This window comes from Megalobrama amblycephala, linkage group LG15 (assembly GCF_018812025.1).
Source record: "Megalobrama amblycephala isolate DHTTF-2021 linkage group LG15, ASM1881202v1, whole genome shotgun sequence".
NCBI lineage: Eukaryota > Metazoa > Chordata > Actinopteri > Cypriniformes > Xenocyprididae > Megalobrama > Megalobrama amblycephala.
In genome coordinates, this window is record NC_063058.1 from 10,183,353 (window position 1) to 10,205,801 (window position 22,449).

A 22,449-nucleotide genomic window follows, 5' to 3' on the forward strand; every position below is an offset into this window, starting at 1 on the left:
TTTTCTTCTTTTTTTTTTGTTCGTTAATTATAATGTACGTTCATTATTTTTTCCCTCTATGCAGTAGCTAAAATTTCATCCCTTTCTATTTGTAGGAAACATCATCCATGTGAAAAGCTGTCCAGTTCAAGATCTCCAAGCGGCTGTGCGGAGAGAGGTGAGAGATATCTAGGCCCTTTATTCATTTTAATTCCTATCTTACTCCGATCGTTTCTCTCTCATTAGGTTTCTCTCTCTATAAAGGAACGAGGCCTGCTGGGGCCGTTGGAAATGCATTGTCAACTCTTCAGCGGATCTCACCCTCAGAGACCACAAACTAAACAGGGGAAAGATCTAGTGGAGGAACCTCTTTCTGGTATGCTAATCAAGTTAGCTGGAGGTTAAATTAACATTTTTAATTAAAAAATTAGCACCAAACAAACACAGCAAAACACACTAATGATTAAAACATCTAAATAAAGCCTCCTCGCCAAAGAATGAACAGGAGAAGGCAGCGTGAAAACAGTTTTATTGCTCCCATAAAGCACGTCTAGAGAGGAAATTCACATCTAAATGACATTGAGTCGTTGGCCGATTATGTAGTGAAATGAATGGACTGGCTGAGGCGTGTCAATATGTTGTGGGTGATTATCATGGAAATGATTGGGTGTTAAAATACGACGCCGGATTCCCTCAAGTATCCAGTCAGGGAAAGTGTTTTGTAATTAAACCCTTTATGTGGTGATATGTAATTCATGTATGTAAAGCATATTTAAATTTGATTCCAAGCAGAATCTCAAACAGCAGAAAAATACTCTCTCTTTTCTAAGTTACTACTTTTTAATTTCTTTTAAAACTAAAGGGATAAAATATGTTAATTTCATTGGAGATCAAATATTAAGTATTTGTTATTGAATGAAAAATAATAATTAAAAAGGCAGTTGCAAACATCAAAGTAATCCCACAGCAAGTGGTAGATGTTTTCTGGCTTTCAGCCACACAAACGCACCCTGTGGCTCTATCGCTCTCTAGTGGAAATACATAATAAATGCAACCCACTACTTGCAGCTGATTTACAACTTGCAAAATGCCTAAAAAGTATTTGGGTTTGTAAGATGGAGGTTTACCAACTTTTTAATGCCAAATGCGAGCAAAATATAGTGATTCCCATTCGAAGGACCTCTTTCCTAAAATACAAAGGCAGCAAAAGCAGATTCATTTATAGTGTTTGAAAAGAAAAAAATATTGTTATAATATAAAGACAATGTATTCTTTAAATATGTTTACAGTACTAAAGGCAAAAAATTAATACATTATTTGAAAAAGTTATAATAAATAATTAATTAAAATAATTAATAAGTAGCATTTATTTGTGTAGTGTTTTCACAACAGTGGTCCAAAGCATTTTTTCTTGTTACATTTTTTTAATCAAAAATTTGCAATCCCCTAGTACCCCTTGTAAACATCCAATAAATAAATGTATATTTTTGAAAACTAAAGGCTCTTTAAAAATGTGTAATATGTGTATATAAAATTTTACAAGACATTTTAAATTGTTCATTCATGTTCAAATGTAGTGTCCAAATAATTCTTTGAAGGCTCATTGTATCTAAATCTCATATAAATGCAAATAAAAAAGTCCAACATATGACTGTTACTTTAGAAGACAAAAAAAGAGGCAGAAATTAATGTTTTGTTTTATTTCTTAGAATAGAAAAAAGGGGTACATCTGTCTGTTCAGAAAAGTGCGCTAATATCAGTCCACTTTATTGCTGATTCAGTTTACAGTGGCTAAATGGCACATTTAGATCTTCCATACACTCTTAAAAATATAGGTTCTTTATTGGCCTTAATGGTTCCTTGAAGAAGCTTATTATCCCTGGATCCTTTCCATTCCACAAAACGTTCTTCCTAGTGGAAAAAGAAAAATAATGGTTCTTTTAAGAACTGTTCACTGAAAGGTTCTTTGGGGAACCAAAAACCTTTATTTTTAAGAGTGTAGTTCATGTTGCAATCCTTCTTAATGGAAAACACATGGTTAATTCCAGTCTAAGCGAGTGTATGTTTATTAGATGCCTGTCTCTAAAGCTGCAGCAGGGTAGGGACTATATTCAAGGCCAGGCACAGGAGATCTATGTCTGAACCTGCGCAGAGCTTGAGTCCTTCTCGCAGTCCTTCTCAGACTCTGTTGGTATGGTTGATTTAATCGTCTCCACCGCACAGGCTCAGCAGGGCCTTCTGGTAGTCTCCCTTTGTGTGCTCCTGAGAAAATTAAACACAGATATAAAGCAATACATATTTAGAGGCTCCTCAATATCTAATCCCATAGGATCGGCCTTCTATGAAAGCTTGTTTCCGCCATAGAATAAAAAATAAAAAAGGTAATTGGAACTTTTTATCTCACAATTCAGATTTTTTCTCGCAATTGCAAGTTTATATCTTGCTATTCTGACTTTTTTTCCTCAGAATTGTGATATAAACTCTCAATTGCAAGTTTTAAAGTCAAAACTGCGAGATATAAAGTTGCAATTCTGAGACATAAAGTCGAAATTGCAAGTTAGAAAGTTAGAATTGTGAGATACATTATGAACTCATAATTCTGAGAAATAAGGTCGCAATTGCAAGTTATAAAGGGCGCAATAAATAAAGAAAAATGTTAGAAACGTGAGATAAACTCACAGTTGTGAGAAAAAAGTTAGAATTTTGAGATATAAACTTGCAATTCCAAGAAAAAGTCAGAATAGCAAAAGATAAACTCGCAATTGCGAGAAAAGTCAGAACCTAGATAAACTCGCAATTATGAGGTAAAAAAGTCAGTATTGCGAGATATAAACTTGTAATTGCGAGAAAATTCAGAACCGAGATAAACTCGCAATTATGAGAAAAAAAGTCAGAATTGTGAAATATAAACTCGCAATTGCGAGAAAAGTCAGAGCCAAGATAAACTTGCAATTATGAGGTAAAAAAAGTCAGTATTGAGAGATATAAACTTGCAATTGCGAGAAAATTCAGAACCTAGATAAACTCGCAATTATGAGGTAAAAAAAGTCAGTATTGCGAGATATAAACTTGTAATTGCGAGAAAAAGTCAGAATTTTGAGAAAAAAGTCAGAATTGTGAAATATAAACTCGCAATTGCGAGAAAAGTCAGACCCGAGATAAACTCACAATTATGAGGAAGAAGTTAGAAGTACGAGATATAAACTTGTAATTGCGAGAAAATTCAGAACCTAGATAAACTCGCAATTATGAGGTAAAAAAGTCAGTATTGCGAGATATAAACTTGTAATTGCGAGAAAAAGTCAGAATACCAAAATATAAATTCGCAATTTTGAGAAAAGTCAGAATTGTGAAATATAAACTCGCAATTGCGAGAAAAGTCAGAACCGAGATAAACTCGCAATTATGAGGAAAAAGTTAGAAGTGCGAGATATAAACTTGTAATTGCGAGAAAATTCAGAACCGAGATAAACTCGCAATTATGAGAAAAAAAGTCAGAACCAAGATAAACTCGCAATTATGAGGAAAAAGTTAGAAGTGCGAGATATAAACTTGCAATTGCGAGAAAAGTCAGAACCGAGATAAACTCATAATTGTGAGAAAAAAGTTCTCAATTCGCAATGTGTGAAAAAATCAGAATTGCTAGATATAAAATTGCAATTGCGAGAAAAAATTGAGAACCAAGATAAACTTGCAACTGAGAAAAAAGTCAGAATTGCCAAATATAAACTTGCAATCGTGAGAAAAAAGTTAGAACCGAGATAAACTCGTAATTGCGAGAAAAAAGTCAGAATTGCCAAATATAAACTTGCAATCGCGAGAAAAAAGTCAGAACCGAGATAAACTCGTAATTGAGAAAAAAAGTCAGAATTGAGAGATATAAACTTGTAATTACACGAAAATGCAGAACTGAGAAACTCGTAATTGTGGAAAAGTCAGAATTGCCAGATATAAACTTGTAATTATGAGAAAAAAGTTAGAAGTGCGAGATATAAACTTGTAATTGCGAGAAAATTCAGAACCGAGATAAACTCGCAATTATGAGAAAAAAAGTCAGAACCAAGATAAACTCGCAATTATGAGGAAAAAGTTAGAAGTGCGAGATATAAACTTGCAATTGCGAGAAAAGTCAGAACCGAGATAAACTCATAATTGTGAGAAAAAAGTTCTCAATTCGCAATGTGTGAAAAAATCAGAATTGCCAGATATAAAATTGCAATTGCGAGAAAAAATTGAGAACCAAGATAAACTTGCAACTGAGAAAAAAGTCAGAATTGCCAAATATAAACTTGCAATCGCGAGAAAAAAGTCAGAACCGAGATAAACTCGTAATTGAGAAAAAAAGTCAGAATTGAGAGATATAAACTTGTAATTACACGAAAATGCAGAACTGAGAAACTCGTAATTGTGGAAAAGTCAGAGTTGCCAGATATAAACTTGTAATTATGAGAAAAAAGTCAGAGCTGAGATAAACTCGCAATTATGAAAAATAAACTCATAATTGCGAGAAAAAAGTCAGAATCACGAGATATAACTCGTAATTGCAAGAAAAAGTCAGAATTGTGAGATATAAACTTGTAATTACAAGAAGAAAGAAAGATCTCACAATTCTGGCTTTACTTTTTAGAATTGCGACTTTATTTCTCAGAATTGTGAGATATAAAGTCGCAATTACCTTTTTAATTTTTTTATTCAGTGGCAGAAACAAGCTTCCATACTTTTCCACCTTGGTATATAGTAATTGGAAAACAGTATTACAGGAACGTACAGCAATGGTCTGGTACAGAGACTTTCCGTTGTGGGCCTTGAACTCTTGTCTGATCTTTTTGAGGTCCACCTCGCACCTGGACACCATGATCCGGGTCAGCACCTTTTCCTTCGCTCCTTTGCTCTAAAAGACACAAATACGCAACATTAAAAGAGTAGCGCACCGCCTGATGCAATTCTCCTGCAAGACATCTGAAACACCCGCAGATACATTACAGATGAACTTTTTAATACTTTCTTCCAAGCCCATGAAAGTGTTAGTAGATGAAACGTATTTTACCTTCATGGCGTCTTGAAGTCTGTTGGCGAAATACAGCTGTTTGTTTTCAAAGCACTGAACTAAGGAACAGAAGATGTGGAAATTAGATTCAGCTGCTGGGTTAATAGTAGCTTTCTGACTCATAAAAAAACTTTGGATTTGACTTGAACTTAAAGCCTTTTCTAAAGACTTTTGTGGCTTTTAGTCAAAGTCTTAGTTTTAAGGTAATCTACACTACCGTTCAAAAGTCTGGGGCCAGTAAGATTTAACTTTTTGAAGGAAATTATTAATTTTCTTTTCTTATTTAGAGCTACTTTACAGTAGAATCAAACTTTGCATCATTGAATCATTATTTTCCTGTTATCACTGTAAAGCTGCTTTGAAAGAATCTGTATTGTATAAAGCACTATAAAAATAAAGGTGACTTGACACAGAAAACACTTAAATTGTAGTAATATTTCATAAGATTTCTGTATTTTTGATCAGTCTTGCTGAGCATTAGTGACTAAATGTAAACAATTGCAAACTTTTGAATGCTAGTGTGTATGCTAAAGTTGAACAAATTTAACATATATAGACGCATTTAAAATTAACTTTGTCTTCCTGCAAAATGGACCAAAAAGTTTGATGATTAAGAAAGAGAATGTCCCTCCTCCAGAATTATAAATACCACCTCCATATGACTAGCATTAGCAAGTAGCTTATCATGCTTTTGCTGTGTTTCTTTGGTTCCACTAATGCTCATACTTCATTTCCTGTTCTAACCTTAATTTATTGAAGCAAGTGGTTGAAATTGATTTATTTTTAAAGTGTCTTAATTGCTTGATTCAAGGTTAAAGGCTAGCTATACAAAAACAGATGAGCACTTTGCTATATCCCGCTATATAACTTCCTGTTTCAACAGGATATACATCAGCACTGGAAGGAAAACTGAGCTTCATTGGGTCTTCAAAGTAAAGTCTCACCCAAGGTAAGGAAGGACTTCTCCAGATCTCCTTTCACCTCTTTGCGGATGCTCTCCTGCATGTCATAGGGGCTGTAGCTCTTGTATCTGTCAAACACTGCAAAAAGAAACACGAAATTCAAATTAATTATATGTGTGCTGTTATCTTATGGGATGCAAAAAGGGGTTTAAAAGGCTCTCGAACCTTTCTGGAGGTGAGGAACGCTTCTCTCAGACATGATGGAGATCCAGCACTTTACATCAGTGCCTTTCCGTTTGACTCCTGCCTCATACAGGGCCTACACAGAATATAAATATAGCAATATTTAAAATAAATGGAAATAAATAGTAAATTGATAAATATATAATTTCTATAAATCAACAGTTTATATATAATGTATTATAAACAAATGTATTTATTATTTATTAAATGTATTTTATTTACATTTTTTAAGGTTAAATATTAATATTGTGTATTATATATATATATATATATATATATATATATATATATATGTGTGTGTGTATATATATATATATATATATATATATATATATATATATATATATATATATATATATATATATATAGTTTAATAGTTAAACTGAAGTTTAAATACTAATATTAAATACTTTTGCTCTAATATATGCTTGATTTCCAAATAATAAATCCACATATTTAATCATTTTATGTTTCAATTAAATGCTGAGAGATAAACCACAAGAACTTACTCTGGCATCTTCATCGATTTTCTGGTAGTCAACGACGGAGCTGGGCTCATCTCTCTTGGTCTGATGTCCATCATGGTTTGAGAAATTACAAATAATATGTTAAACAGAAATTCTCAGGATCTTAATTCAGACTCTTAAATGGTTCCACATACTATTTGAAGTACACGAGAAATGTTTACCCCACCTCAACCAGAGCCAGCAGGAGTTTAGCAAAGTCTCCAGAAGTATCTCCAGCCACATCCTTCTCCAGGTCCTTCTTGAACACTGCGATAAGGCACGCAGGTTTATATCACAACCACATGCTTCTAATAAGTGCACTTAAATACTCCCATACTCACATTCCTTGTAGACTTTCTTAATCTCCAAGAGCTCAGCATTGCTTCGAGAGCAGACAATCTCAATCAGAGACTCTTCATCTGTTCCAAGACCCTGAAAACACAGATATTATGCTTTTGAGAACCTTGACATGTAGATTTAACTCCCATTTCTTCTAAGCAATAAAAAGTGTCTTTAAAGAGGCCTTTTTAAAAATCTTGATTGTTTTTGAGGTCTACTAGAATGTTTTCAGGCTTGAATGTTCATAAATCACTTTGTTTTCCACGTATTTGACATTGTTGCAGCACCTCTCTTCCCAGTCTGTCAGTAATGCTCTGTTTAGTTCCTATCTCTATGAAGCCCCTCCTTCCAAAAAGTGCAATGTGATCTGATTGGTCAGCTGGACCAGTGTGTTGTGTTTGGTCAACCGCTTTGTGTGTGTTTCGGAAATGTCACACCCCTTACTCTAACCGTGAATTTCAACACACTACTAACTCAACCAGGCTTAGCCCCCCATTTTTTTGCATATGCCTATGACGGGAATTATTTAAATGAGTACAATACTGTACAATACTGAGTACAATATTGTGATGTGTACATTCCTGGAGTTTGTCAAAGAACAAAAGTTTTGCGAGGGAATGCAACATTTTTCAAAGAACATAAAACTTTTGCCAGGGAACGCAACATTTTTCGGGGAAGAAAACTTTTGCGAAGGAATGCAACATTTTTCGAAGAACATAAAACTTATGCGAGGGAACAAAATTTTTTGGGGAACAAAACTTTTGCGAGGGAATGCAACATTTTTCAGAGAACATAAAACTTTTGCAAGGGAATGCAACATTTTTCGGGGAAAATATACTTTTGCGAGGGAACCCAACATTTTTCGAAGAACAGAAAACTTTTGCGAGGAACGCAGCATTTTTCGAAGAACAGAAAACTTTTGCGAGGAACGCAGCATTTTTCGAAGAACAGAAAACTTTTGCGAGGAACGCAGCATTTTTCGAAGAACAGAAAACTTTTGCGAGGAACGCAGCATTTTTCGGGGAAACTATACTTTTGCGAGGGAACCCAACATTTTTCGAAGAACAGAAAACTTTTGCGAGGAACGCAGCATTTTTCGGGGAAACTATACTTTTGCGAGGGAACCCAACATTTTTCGGGGAACATAAAACTTTTGCGAGGGAACGCAAAATTTTTCGGGGAACATAAAACTTTTGCGAGGGAACGCAACATTTTTCGGGGAAACAAAACTTTTGTGAGGGAACGCAACATTTTTCGGGGAAGATAAAACAAGGGAATGCAACATTTTTCGGGGGAACGTAAAACAAGGGAACCCAACATTTTTCGGGGAACATAAAACTTTTGCGAGGGAACGCAAAATTTTTCGGGGAACATAAAACTTTTGCGAGGGAATGCAACATTTTTCGGGGGAACATGAAACTTTTGCAAGGGAGCGCAACATTTTTCGGGGGAACATAAAACGAGGGAATGCAACATTTTTCGGGGAAACAAAACTTTTGCAAGGGAATGCAACATTTTTCGAAGAACATAAAACTTTTGCAAGGGAATGCAAAATTTTTCGGGGAAACTATACTTTTGCGAGGGAACCCAACATTTTTCGAAGAACATAAAACTTTTGCGAGGAACGCAACATTTTTCGAAGAACATAAAACTTTTGCAAGGGAATGCAACATTTTTCGGGGAAACTATACTTTTGCGAGGGAACCCAACATTTTTCGAAGAACATAAAACTTTTGCGAGGAACGCAACATTTTTCGAAGAACATAAAACTTTTGCAAGGGAATGCAACATTTTTCGGGGAAACTATACTTTTGCGAGGGAGCCCAACATTTTTCGAAGAACATAAAACTTTTGCGAGGAACGCAACATATTTCGGGGAACATAAAACTTTTGCGAGGGAACGCAACATTTTTCGGGGAAACAAAACTTTTGCGAGGGAATGCAACATTTTTTCGGGGGAACATGAAACTTTTGCAAGGGAACGCAACATTTTTCGGGGGAACATAAAACAAGGGAACGCAACATTTTTCGGGGAAACAAAACTTTTGCGAGGGAATGCAACATTTTTCGGGGGAACATGAAACTTTTGCAAGGGAGCGCAACATTTTTCGGGGGAACATAAAACGAGGGAATGCAACATTTTTCGGGGAAACAAAACTTTTGCGAGGGAATGCAACATTTTTCGGGGAAACAAAACTTTTGCGAGGGAACCCAACATTTTTCGAAGAACATAAAACTTTTGCGAGGAACGCAACATATTTCGGGGAACATAACTTTTGCGAGGGAACGCAACATTTTTCAGGGAACATAACTTTTGTGAGGGAACACAACATTTTTCGGGGAAACAAAACTTTTGCGAGGGAACGCAACATTTTTCAGGGAACATAACTTTTGTGAGGGAACGCAACATTTTTCAGGGAACATAACTTTTGCGAGGGAACGCAACATTTTTCAGGGAACATAACTTTTGTGAGGGAACGCAACATTTTTCGGGGAAACAAAACTTTTGCAAGGGAACGCAACATTTTTCGGGGGAACATAAAACGAGGGAATGCAACATTTTTCGGCGGAACATGAAACTTTTGTAAGGGAACACAACATTTTTCAGGGAAACAAAACTTTTGTGAGGGAACGCAACATTTTTCGGGGAAACAAAACGTTTGTGAGGGAACGCAACATTTTTCGGGGGAACATAAAACGAGGGAATGCAACATTTTTCGGCGGAACATGAAACTTTTGTAAGGGAACACAACATTTTTCAGGGAAACAAAACTCTTGCGAGGGAACGCAACATTTTTCGGGGGAACATAAAACTTTTGCGAGCGAAACCAAGGTTTCTTGTGGGAATGCAAAACTTTTGCGAGCAAAGGCAAAGTTTCTCGGGGGAACACGAAGGCTTTGACATCATTTTTCCTCCTATCTCTTATTTTCTTCCTTCACCATGTCCCTTTAGGGGCTCATACAAATAGCAATACACTCTAAAGAAAACTGAAAATGTAAAAAAAAAAAAAAACATAATATGTCCTCTTTAATGTTCACCTTGATGGAGCCTTTGATTTCAGAGGCATCATACTGGGCTGTGCTCTTCATGAGGCCCAGGATGACAGTTTCCAGAGAGCCAGACAGCGCCCCCTTCAGGGCTGAGATCATATCCTGAAGAAATGTGAAGAGTGAGCATTATTATGAAAAAGATGGAAAAGGATACATAAACACACAAGTACATAAGGGGCTTTTGCGGCAGAGGAACCTTTTCATAGTTCCTAGAACTATTGGCTGAAGTACCCGAATTTTACTTAATTAGTTCTCGGGGAACTATCCTAGTGGCTAGTTCCTAGAACTATTCAGTGCAAAAGCCCCTACAGTATATATACTGACCTTCTTGGCCCTCCTTTCATATGCAAAGGCGATTTCTCGCCTTTGGTTATATGTCCGTTTAGTGAGAACATCAATTATGGTTTGCTCGTCCACACCTAAAACAAACAATCATATTTATTTATTTATTTTTAATCAGAATGTAACTTAGCCATATGAAAATATCATGTAAAACTAGACTTTTTTTGTGTAGCGATTTTAAAATGTTAATTAGACAGAATCAAATATATTGAATATAACATGTAAATATTTAATTTTCATATTAGGGGCATAAAATGACACAAAAATCGAATTAGAAAAATGCTAACAAATGCTAATGTAATTAGCAAAGGTCATACAAATCTGTTCTGTTTGGATATTTTTGGAATGTTTGGTAAACTTAAAGATGTTAAATCAGACAAAATCATCATTTTCGCATTTAGAACCTTAGTAGAATATTAGTCGAGTGTTTATAAAGCCACTGAATGGGAGGAATCTTGTTGCTGCAATCAGGCGTTGGCCTGAAAATGTTCCACATGCGGTTCAATCCCTTCCAGACAGGATGATGACTCACTTCTACCACTGCTGCCCGTTGTGACCAATTTTTACTTCATTACGGGGTACAGCACACAAAGAAAAAGGGCGGGTCAAGGCCCACGACCAAACATGAATGTCTATTGTTTGTTTAAAGGCTCATCATCATCAAATTACAGGCTTGAACAAGATAGATGGCACAAATACATCTGGCCCTCTCACATGACCTCATCATGTTCCAGTAGAGGGCAGCGGTTCAGCTCGCTTACCTTTAGTTTTGATAGCGGTCTCAATTCTGGCAGCATCCTTATCTGGATCAAAGTTAGGTGCTGGCACCACAGTAGGGTACGTGGGGTCCCCCTAGGGTGGAACAATGCGGTAATGCCATAAATAGATGCTTTCGATTGATTGATTGATTAATCATTACATTATCATGTGGAAAATTATGAAAGCTTGTTTCTGCCACAGAATAAAAAAAATACAAAAGGTATTTATAGCTGATAATTCTGACTTTTCTTGCAATTGCGAGTTAACATCTCGCTATTTTGAGGAAAAAAGTCAGCATTGTGAGATAAAAAGTCACAATTACCTTTTGTATTTTTTTATTCAGTGGCAGAAACAAGCTTCCATAGAAAATAGACATCTTCACTATGGATAAAAAGGCTTGTATGAAAACTTACACCACCCAGTTGGAGAGTGAGCTGCCCTAAGAACTCAGAAACCAAAGCCATCCTGGATTTCCTGTGGAGAGCAGCCACACCTATTAATTTCCATGATATTTTGCTTTATGTGCTGTAAATTGAATTACCAACTGATTTACATTGGTTTTCTGCAACCTAAAGTGTACAGAGAGCAGTCTGGATCTTGAGAGAAGACTTTGAGTGTCCCATCACATGTTTTAGAGAGTTATGTAATGCTGAACAGCACAGAGGGCATGCCAGTTCACAGGGAGAACAGTACTTCATTGCCCCATCTTATGTTTAGAAAAACTTAGTCACTGCCAGAATGACCCATGAGTCATTAAACAAAGCTTTCCTAACAAAAAACACATTATTTTGTTATATACCATCAAGAAAATAAACTGTGAGAAGGAACTTTTTTAAATGCAAAAAGCTACACATAATGTGCAGCAGTTGCTAGGTAATCAGACAAAACAGCACCAGTAAATAGTCATTTTAAAAAAAACAGCATTTGGTAAATCCTAAGCAAACAGACACACCCATGAGAGTGCATGATAGGAAAATTCTTTGAAGCAAGTGAGGCAGATCCATCTATTTCTCACAATGAAATAAGGTTAATGTTTTAAGTGTTAATGATTTAACACAATCCTGTAGCCTGAGGAGTCTTTTTTTTATTTTGAGAAATCTGTTTATGTGCATGCAAAATTGCTAATGTTAAAAGAAAAAAAGTTTATCTTGAAATATATTGTACTTGTAACATAACACATGTAGTTATTTATTTTGAAAAGTGCCTTATACAGAATACAGAAGGTTAAGAACTAAAGAAACAAGATTTGTACTTACTTCAGTGATCAACAGATCTCAGATGCTGTGCAGAACAATCCCAGCTATGAAGTGTGAGATGGGTGTGGTGATTAAATACCAGAGGCGGTCCAGGAGTCTCGAGGTCTCGTCCTCAAATGAAGGTGGGCTCCACCCCGCTATGACACGCCCCTCTCACTCTGTCCAACTCGTCATGGTCTAAAAAGAGGTGGAACCTCTCAGAGTATGAAAAAGGAGGAGGAAACTGTGGCTTATCGTTTCTGATCTGAAGGAAAATTAAGGATGTGTTGGTAAACCATTTGTGAAGTGGTAACTTTGAAGTCTTAAGAGTCTTAAAGGGATCCCTTTAAGACTTCAAAGTCACCACTTAAAAAATGTAATTTACTCACCCTTGTGTAGTATCAAACCTGACTTTCTTTTTCTTTGGTGACAAGCATTGCCAACTAAAAGTACTAAAATAACTAAAACTGAGAAATAAATTAGCTAAATAGAAATATAAAAAATAAAATAATAAAAATTATTTCAGATAACAACGTTTACATGACAACGATGTACTAAAAATGTTTTTCATTTACGTTTTTCATGTACAGATGACAGCATTGTCCAATTGATCCCCGTTCTCGTGGATCCGCGAAAATTATATGTATTATTCATGCCTGGCCAGTAGGTGGCGATGTCACTTTGTAAAGAAACACTACGTGTCTATAGACCGAACATGTTACACACATGCACATGACATCACCATTTTCACAAATTTGCAGAAACAATAAAGGTATCATTTTCAAAAACTTGCAGTTTGAAACACATTTTCAAAAGTTTGCATTTTCAGGCCCCCAAAATGTCATATGCATAAATGCATAAAAAGTGTCGCGTAAACGGCCTCTAAAACTTTATTAAAGTGAAAACTGGAAATATAGAAATGAAAGCTAATTTAAAATATTAAGGCCTGTACACACCGGGACGAATATCGTGCGGGATTATCGCCGACGTTTAACGCCTCGTGACTAAACAAAGGGCGCCAATGTGAGTGTGCACACCGACGCGAAAAACACGAGGCGTAAAAGCGCCATTTTTTTTAAAAATGCCTCGGGTTCATTTTTTTCATTTGACGCGCCGCGTTAAAAACTGCCAGTTCTTGGCCACACCAATAGATGTGTATTATTTCTGTATTTTTTTCTGTTTGTTTGTTTGTTTTACATTAAAGAAATATAGTTGAGAATGTCTATTTCATAAATATGTTTATTTGCACTACCGTTCACTTGCACTACTGTCATTGTTTATTTATTTGCACTACCGTTTCTGTTACCATTTTACCATCTCTCATATGTCTCATATATATATATATATATATATATATATATATAAAAAAAAAAAAAATATATATATATATATATATATATATATATATATGTATATGCCATTTTTATCTTCTTTAACTTTATTAATATCATAAATATGTTTATTTGCACTACCGTTAAGCACAAGCGCCACATACTGGCAGGGAGTGAATTTGCACGTCCACTCTGCGCATCGCCAGTGAAAATCGCTTGGGTATGAACACAAAAACGTCTCGAAAAATGCTGGCGATAAACACGTGCGATATTCGTCCCGGTGTGTACAGGCCTTTAAAGGTCCCGTTCTTCGTGATCCCATGTTTCAAACTTTAGTTAGTGTGTAATGTTGTTGTTAGAGTATAAATAAAATCTGTAAAATTTTAAAGCTCAAAGTTCAATGCCAAGCGAGATATTTTATTTAACAGAAGTCGCCTACATCGAACGGCCAGTTTGGACTACATCCCTCTACTTCCTTCTTTAATGACGTCACTAAAACAGTTTTTTGACTAACCTCCGCCCACAGGAATACACAAGAGTTGCGTTTGTAGAGTGTGTTTGTCGCCATGTCATTGAAACGCTGTTATTTTCATCCCGCAGTCCAATCACCGGGTCTGATTCCGGCTCAAATTGATAGGGTAAAATTAAAGACATGTTTACAATAACACTGAGCGCGTGCATCTCCATGTTATGGTAAGAGGCGTGACCTTTCCGGGCAAGGTGCGCTAAACTGCTGTCGAATCACAACACAGGAACCGCTGGCACAATCAGAACTCGTTACGTATTTCTGAAGGAGGGACTTCATAGAACAAGGAAGTCATCAGCCCGTTTTTATGACAGTGGAAACAGCGGTATACAGATAAGTAAATTATGTGAAAAATACTGTGTTTTTTTACACGCGAAACATGAACACGTTATATTGCACACTATAAACACAATCAAAGCTTCAAAAAAACACGAAAAACGGGACCTTTAATCAATTCTATAATAGTATATAGATGATACTAAAATAACACAAAATAATCATATCATCACACAGTTGTTTAACACAGAATAAGTTCATGTGCTTTAAAAATAATAATAAAAAAAAAAAAACCTTAAAAGCACATTTTATTTTAAAGGCCCAATGTGTAATTTTTCACCGCTAGAGGTTGCCTATTCAAAACAAAGGTGTAGCTTGATGACGCCGAGATTGAGCGTGGAATCTTGGGAGACGTCGTTTTCACCTCAAAGCCGGTAGAAAAGAAAACAACGTTTATCATATTAGATACATTTGAGTGTGTTAAAAAATGTTATAATGTTACTCTGTGCGTTCGCTCGGTCGTTGCTATGAGACATCTGTTGCACACTTGCAGTAAGCTAGATTAATATTAGAATATAATATTAATATATTCTATATAATATTATACTATTATGTTGAAATTTGTGTTAATTACGTTATTGATTATTTGTTTATTATGTGTGTATGTATGTATGTATGTATGTACAGTACAGTCCAAAAGTTTGGAACCACTAAGATTTTTAATGTTTTTAAAAGAAGTTTCGTCTGCTCACCAAGGCTACATTTATTTAATTAAAAATACAGTAAAAACAGTAATATTGTGAAATATTATTACAATTTAAAATAACTGTTTTCTATTTGAATATATTTCACAAAGTAATTTATTCCTGTGATCAAAGCTGAATTTTCAGCATCATTACTCCAGTCTTCAGTGTCACATGATCCTTCAGAAATCATTCTAATATGCTGATCTGCTGCTCAATAAACATTTAATGTGTACAATTGTACAAAATATTTGTGTACAATATTTTTTTTCAGGATTATTTGATGAATAGAAAGTTCAAAAGAACAGTGTTTATCTGAAATCTAATCTTTTGTAACATTATAAATGTCTTTACTTGTCAAAAAAATAAAAATAAAAATTCTTACTGACCCCAAACTTTTGAACGGTAGTGTATAATGCTACAGAAGCTTTGTATTTCATCCTTCGGATGAGACGTTAAACCGAGGTCCTGACTCTCTGTGGTCATTATAAATCCCAGAATGGCCTTTGAAAAGAGTAGGGGTATAACCCCGACATCCTGGCCAAATTTGCCCATTGGCCTCTGTCCATCATGGCCTCCTAATTATCCCCATACACTGATTGGCTTCATCACTTTGTCTCCTCTCCACCAATAAGCTGGTGTGTGGTGGGCGTTCTGGCGCAATATGGCTGCCGTCGCATCATCCAGGTGGATGCTGCACATTGGTGGTGGTTGAGGAAATTTCCCCCTTCAATATGTAAAGCGCTTTGAGTGCCCAGAAAAGCGCTATATAAATGTAAGGAATTATTATTAATTATTATTATTATTATTATTATTTCAGATAAATGCTGTTCTTTTGAACTTTCTATTCATCAAGGAATCCTGAAAAAAAAAGTACACAACTGTTTTCAACATTGAAAATAATCATAAATGTTTATTGAGCAGCAAATCAGCATATTAGAATGATTTCTGAAGGATCATGTGACACTGAAGACTGGAGTAACAATGCTGAAAATTCAGCTTTGCATCACAGGAATAAATTACTTTGTCAAATATATTTAAATAGTACACAGTTATTTTAAATTGTAATAATATTTCACAATATTACTGTTTTTTTTACTGTATTTTTAATTAAATAAATGTAGCCTTGGTGAGCAGACGAAACTTCTTTTAAAAACATTAAAAATCTTAGTGGTTCCAAACATATGGACTGTACTGTATATATGTATATATGTGTATATATATATATATATATATATATATATATATATATATATATATTTTTTTTTTTTTAAACTTGAGTTCGAAATAAAGACTACTACTACTATAACTACTACTATACTATACTATAAAGCGTCTTCGGTGTTTCCATGGTTTCTACAAAATTAAAACGGAAATCGAGGGTAACATGGGTATGATGTCATTGATAGGCAACGCACGGACACGGTCCGTGTCCTGGTTAAAATTGCTTATTTCTTTGGATTTAAACATTCTTGAAAACATCTGGGATAATGTAAGTACACAAGTCAACAAAATATATAACATTGTTCTAGCGGTTTTTGGATATTTGAATCCAAAAATCGTACATATTTTGCCTTTAAACAGTGTATTCATGTTTTACAGTCCATACAGTGAAAGTCAGTGGGGTCTGATGTTGTTTAGTATTAAGTATAAAACAATAATTCAATATTATATAAAAAATTAAAGTATTAATATAAATAAATCAGTAATACTAAAATATAAACATTAGACATGTCCAGATCTACACAAATACTAACACACCCTTTTTGACCCAAAGGTCGATGCAGGCCACGGCCCATGACCTGTCCACAGTGGTAATGCAAACGACTGACGTATTTCTCTGGTGGGTCTTTCGTCAGTTCGTAATATTACACCCTGGGCAAGAGCACATACATTTATGATTCATGCTCTGCTAAACAACTATGCAGATGGAATGATTCTAAACAACTGCCAGCAAGGTGAGAGCAGATTATTACACCACAGAATCGCTTAGTTTAATGACCGTAACTGAAACTAAGAGCACAACAGGAGCATCATACTCAAAATTCTACAAATTGTTCTGTTAAAATTGAAAAACAACATTTTTATTAGACATATAACGTGTTATATATAACCTGTTCTCAACCGTCACATTCCTTTTCTTCAGTTGTGCAAGGAGTTTTACTGAAATGCACACACACAAAGGCACACTTTGAAAATCCACGGGTGAAAGTAGGCTGTTTTAAGCAATGCTAAAATGTCTATAGGGATAGACTAATTCTAATCTTGCATTATATTTAGTATGGAGAGTATACATATTTGAACATACTGTAGGGTGGGTCTCTAATTTTTCAGACTCACCCACATCTTTCTCTCTGACACTGAATTAATATTAGAAACTTTTTACAATGAAAAAGGTTTAAGGAACACAAGAATTGTATTAGAAGTTATATTAAACAACATTTTTTATTTCTTGCTGACAAAATAATACAAAATAGAACACTTTAATGTTAACGGTTTCAGTGTTGTCACAGATTCCTTCAAAATGTACAAAATATAGACATACACAACATACACGTTTTTTGTTGGTTGTACATAATATTAAAGTGGTTGTAAGTGCTTTTGAAAAAAATCAAGTACAGAAATCAAGATGGTGTCTTTTCACCTTCACTAGTTTGGCTAGTTTGCAGGTCTTTCATTAGCTTGACTCTCATGTTGTCCACCCATCCCTGTGTCTTACGAGCGCCTTTTTTATTCTTCTTTTTAGGTGATTGATTCGGATTGGCTGGTTTAGTTGTGCTGGTTGCTCGTGGCTGTCTGACAGCATTTTTTCTTTGCTGTTGTTTAGGTCCTGTCCCAACTTTTGCCTGCATGAAAAGTAGAAAAGTTACATTTGATAAATCATGACATACAGTCAAAGCAAAAATTATTCAGACATTTTTGATATATTTTTACTAGTGGGTGCAGGACACTTTAGTTCATTTATGTAAGTGAGGATAGCAAAATAAAGTAAGCTGTGACATATTATACCCAAAAATTCTTCATACAGTGGACTACCAGTAAAACTGATAAAAATTTGGAAACAAAAATTATTCAGACACTTTGACCTGACCATGTTTTGCTTAAGTTTTGCACAGTTTAACTCTGAGATCTTGTCATATTTTATTACCATGTTTTTAGACTATAGTGAATAAACTGTATTAATGAATGAAATGTTCAAGGTGTCTGAATAAATTTTGATTTGACTAACAAAATTTGGATGTTAGTATTGCAGTTTTAGACTAAAGGCTGTTGGTTCAAATCCCAATAGTGGATGTCCATGAACTGGAGAATTACAGGAATCTCTTAATTTTCTTTTCTTTTTTTTCGTTTTTTAAAGAAATCCACCTCCAATGTCCTAGCATGCCTTAGGACATGCATAAAGAGTAGGCATGTCGTGGCATGTGGACAGTGTGAGTTCCCACTTCCCAGGTTCTGACACATGTTTCTGCTTCAATTAAATTTTAAGTGTCATGTTTCCTCAGGCAGTGCTTCAGTAGGGACCAATGCAATGATGTAAGCGTGTTACACAGCGTAGAGTAGGATGGGTGTGATCTTTACAACCTGTCTCAACACACATCACAGTTGCAAGAGCATCTGACCAGCGTATAAAGAGAACGACCACAATCATTCAAAAACAACCATTGAAATTTTATATTGTGCCGATATTAAAATTTTCAGATACTGACAATTATGTTCATGTTATGGCCAGTAATTGATAAATGGATAATATTAAAATATGACTATTTTGTTAAAATAAAATAAAAAAATCATTTTGACATTTGCTAAAGACTACATTTAACGGTGTTTAAATTAAATTATTATATATCAAAATTAACTTTAAATAAGCTTTAGATGATGACAAAGGTCTAAATGCAAAAATAAGGGAAATGAGCAAAGATTAGTAATACCACAAATTTTGCAGTTGGTTGCGGTGTGCTATTAGAATCATTCACGTCTGTTGTATAATACCTGAGGTTATGGATTTGAAGAAACTGTAATCCTAAGTATGAGCAGTCTTTGCTATGGCAAGCATCACTATCACTAAGAAGCAACTCGGAAATTAAGTGAAAGAAAGTTAGGCACTACTAAAGTGAACTTACTGTTGCACCATCAATTGTTACTCAAACAGATTCATGGCATAACTGCCAGACCATCATGGGTGTGGCAACTGTGCAGGAATGTTGCTTTTGAGATATTATCGAAAAAGTGTCCACTTGGATTATGTTGTCTGAGTGTGTGTGAATATATTTGAGTAAAAGATGCATATCCCTTTTAAACAACTTTAAGTGCTTAAGTCACTGCTTGAACCAGCAACCTTACATTCACCAACTCTTAGCTTTAACCACTACACCACAATACATGGAAATTAGGAGTTTGTATCACGGTTTCAGTATGGTATGCTATGTGCTATGTTCAGGGAAAAAAGGACAAATTAAAATAAAGAAAATAAGAACAAATAAACTACAAGCAACAGCACAAATAAATACAATAGAGTAAAGATTCAAATAAAATAGTGCTTTTCAGGTATCTAATAGTAGTTTTCAGATAAATAAAATAAATAAAATTTATAAATAAATAAATAAATAAATAAAGAGCAGTGAGTGATTTCTTTGTCATTTGTTGTTTAATTAACATTAAAAACATAGGCAGCAGGAATAGGCTTCTTTTCCTTTAAGACATAATGCACAATTATTTTTGACTGTTATACGTTCACTCAAGACATAACCGACTATGTTTGTTAGGATACTTGCCAAGACGTGCATGTTGACAATTTTTGTGTGAATTTGTCCGTTCAAATGCATGACTTGAAAGATAACTCCATATTTGCGCGCTGTCTGAGATAAAGGGATGAGCGCACACAAATCTTCTCACAGCACGCGCGAGTTCTTTCTAACTCATAGCTATAACCACCACACTGCCGAAATACTGGATAAAAGGCATGTTGCAGGCTAAATTCAAACCTAAATTTTCCACATAAGCACCACACTTCAACATGTCTGAAGCACACATGTGAACCAACAACCTTCCATTTACCAACTCTTATAATCACTACAACAGAGAAATACTGGATAAATAGTATGTTGCATTTCGTCAGTAAAGCCGGTTCCCTGATTACGCTAAATCACCATCACCTGCTTTCAAATGTAGCGGCATTTAATAGACAGAGCCGTAGTTCACTGATAAGCTACGCAATATCGCGTTCATTATCGCAGATGAATCGCCTTCGATAATGAACGCGATATTGCGTAGCTTATCAGTGAACTACGGCTCTGTCTATTAAATGCCGCTCCATTTGAAAGCAGGTGATGGCGATTTAGCGGTAATCAGGGAACCGGCTTTACTGACGAAATGCGCGTGACAATCGCATGCAATATATCACCCAGCCCTACTTCCATTTACCAACTCTTATAATCACTACAACAGAGAAATACTGGATAAATAGTATGTTGCAGGCTAAATTCAAACCCAAATTTTCCAAATAAGCACCACAGTTCAACAAATCTGGAGCACACATGTGAACCAGCAACCTTCCATTCACCAACTCTAGCTTTAATCACAACATATGGAAACACTAGATAAGTGGTATGTTGCAGGCTAAATTCAAACCTAAATTTTCCATATAAGCACCACAGTTCAACAAATCTGGAGCACACATTTGAACCAGCAACCTTCCATTTACCAACTCTGAGCTTTAATCACAACATATGGAAACACTGGATAAGTGGTATGTTGCAGGCTAAATTCAAACCTAAATTTTCCATATAAGCACCACAGTTCAACAAATCTGGAGCACACATTTGAACCAGCAACCTTCCATTCATCAACTCTGAGCTTTAATCACAACATATGGAAACACTGGATAAGTGGTATGTTGCAGGCTAAATTCAAACCTAAATTTTCCATATAAGCACCACAGTTCAACAAATCTGGAGCACACACATGAACCAGCAACCTTCCATTTACCAACTCTTATAATCACTACAACAGAGAAATACTGGATAAATAGTATGTTGCAGGCTAAATTCAAACCTAAATTTTCCATATAAGCACCACAGTTCAACAAATCTGGAGCACACACATGAACCAGCAACCTTCCATTTACCAACTCTTATAATCACTACAACAGAGAAATACTGTATAAATAGTATGTTGCAGGCTAAATTCAAACCTAAATTTTCCATATAAGCACCACAGTTCAACAAATCTGGAGCACACATGTGAACCAGCAACCTTCCATTTACCAACTCTTATAATCACTACAACAGAGAAATACTGGATAAATAGTATGTTGCAGGCTAAATTTAAACCTAAATTTTCCATATAAGCACCACAGTTCAACAAATCTGGAGCACACATGTGAACCAGCAACCTTCCATTCACCAACTCTGAGCTTTAATCACAACATATGGAAACACTGGATAAGGGGTATGTTGCAGGCTAAATTCAAACCTAAATTTTCCACATAAGCACCACACTTCAACATGTCTGAAGCACATATGTGAACCAGCAAACTTCCATTTACCAACTCTTATAATCACTACAACACAGAAATACTGGATAAATGGTATGTTGCAGGCTAAATTCAAACCCAAATTTTCCACAAAAGCACTGTAGTTCAAAATGTCTGGTGCACACATGCAAATCAGCAACCTTAAATCCACCAACTCTGAGCTTTAACCACTACACCACACCACCTTTGGAAATACTTCATAAAAAATGTTGCAGGCTAAATTTGAACTGGAATTTCCCACATAAGCGCTGTGGTTCAACATCTCTGGGGCAGACATGTGAACACTGGGCTACATTTCAAAGTGAAAAGATGGTCATACCGGAATGGGTGGACGTGGGGGGAAGGTGCAGGGCGGTCTGTTGTGTTTCTGGTGAAATGGCAGGACATGCAAGGGGTCCAGGGGAACCCAGGGAACCCCTTGCGACACAGCAGGGGGGCCGCAGTGCGCAGCCTGCAAGTGGTACAAACTGCGAGCAGCCTTGGTCTCATTGCTGGCTTTGAAGATGGTCACAAAACCCTCACGAGGTTTGTGGACCAGCAGGTACCGTCCTTCCTGTAAACTGGGAAAGGTGTTAAAAGAGATAAGCTAAAAAGCATAGAGATTGGCTGCTTTATTAAATACACACCATGCAAAACCT

The 22,449-nt window shown here is 35.6% G+C and overlaps 2 protein-coding genes across 2 annotated transcripts in view; both read right to left on the minus strand.

The window, feature by feature from the left end:
- Positions 1 to 1,664: 1,664 nt before the first annotated feature.
- anxa2a (annexin A2a) lies at positions 1,665 to 12,524 on the minus strand. Its single transcript, XM_048158616.1, has 13 exons — positions 12,425 to 12,524; positions 11,582 to 11,642; positions 11,171 to 11,261; positions 10,392 to 10,486; positions 10,056 to 10,169; positions 7,019 to 7,109; positions 6,865 to 6,944; positions 6,681 to 6,740; positions 6,154 to 6,247; positions 5,971 to 6,066; positions 5,027 to 5,085; positions 4,748 to 4,870; positions 1,665 to 2,241 (listed from the first exon to the last, which is right to left on the minus strand). The coding sequence occupies exons 2-13, from the start codon at positions 11,630 to 11,632 to the stop codon at positions 2,182 to 2,184; spliced, it is 1,014 nt and encodes a 337-aa protein (XP_048014573.1). The 5' UTR covers positions 11,633 to 11,642; positions 12,425 to 12,524; the 3' UTR covers positions 1,665 to 2,181.
- Positions 12,525 to 17,705: 5,181 nt separating this feature from the next.
- The window catches only part of ice2 (interactor of little elongator complex ELL subunit 2), a 34,409-nt gene continuing 29,665 nt past the window's right edge, over positions 17,706 to 22,449 (minus strand). Inside the window, exons 14-15 of the mRNA XM_048158501.1 lie at positions 22,131 to 22,371; positions 17,706 to 18,125 (exon numbers count right to left, since the gene is read on the minus strand). Coding sequence (XP_048014458.1) covers positions 17,904 to 18,125; positions 22,131 to 22,371 — 463 coding nt within the window. The 3' untranslated portion in view covers positions 17,706 to 17,903. The remainder of the gene's footprint in view (positions 18,126 to 22,130; positions 22,372 to 22,449) is intronic.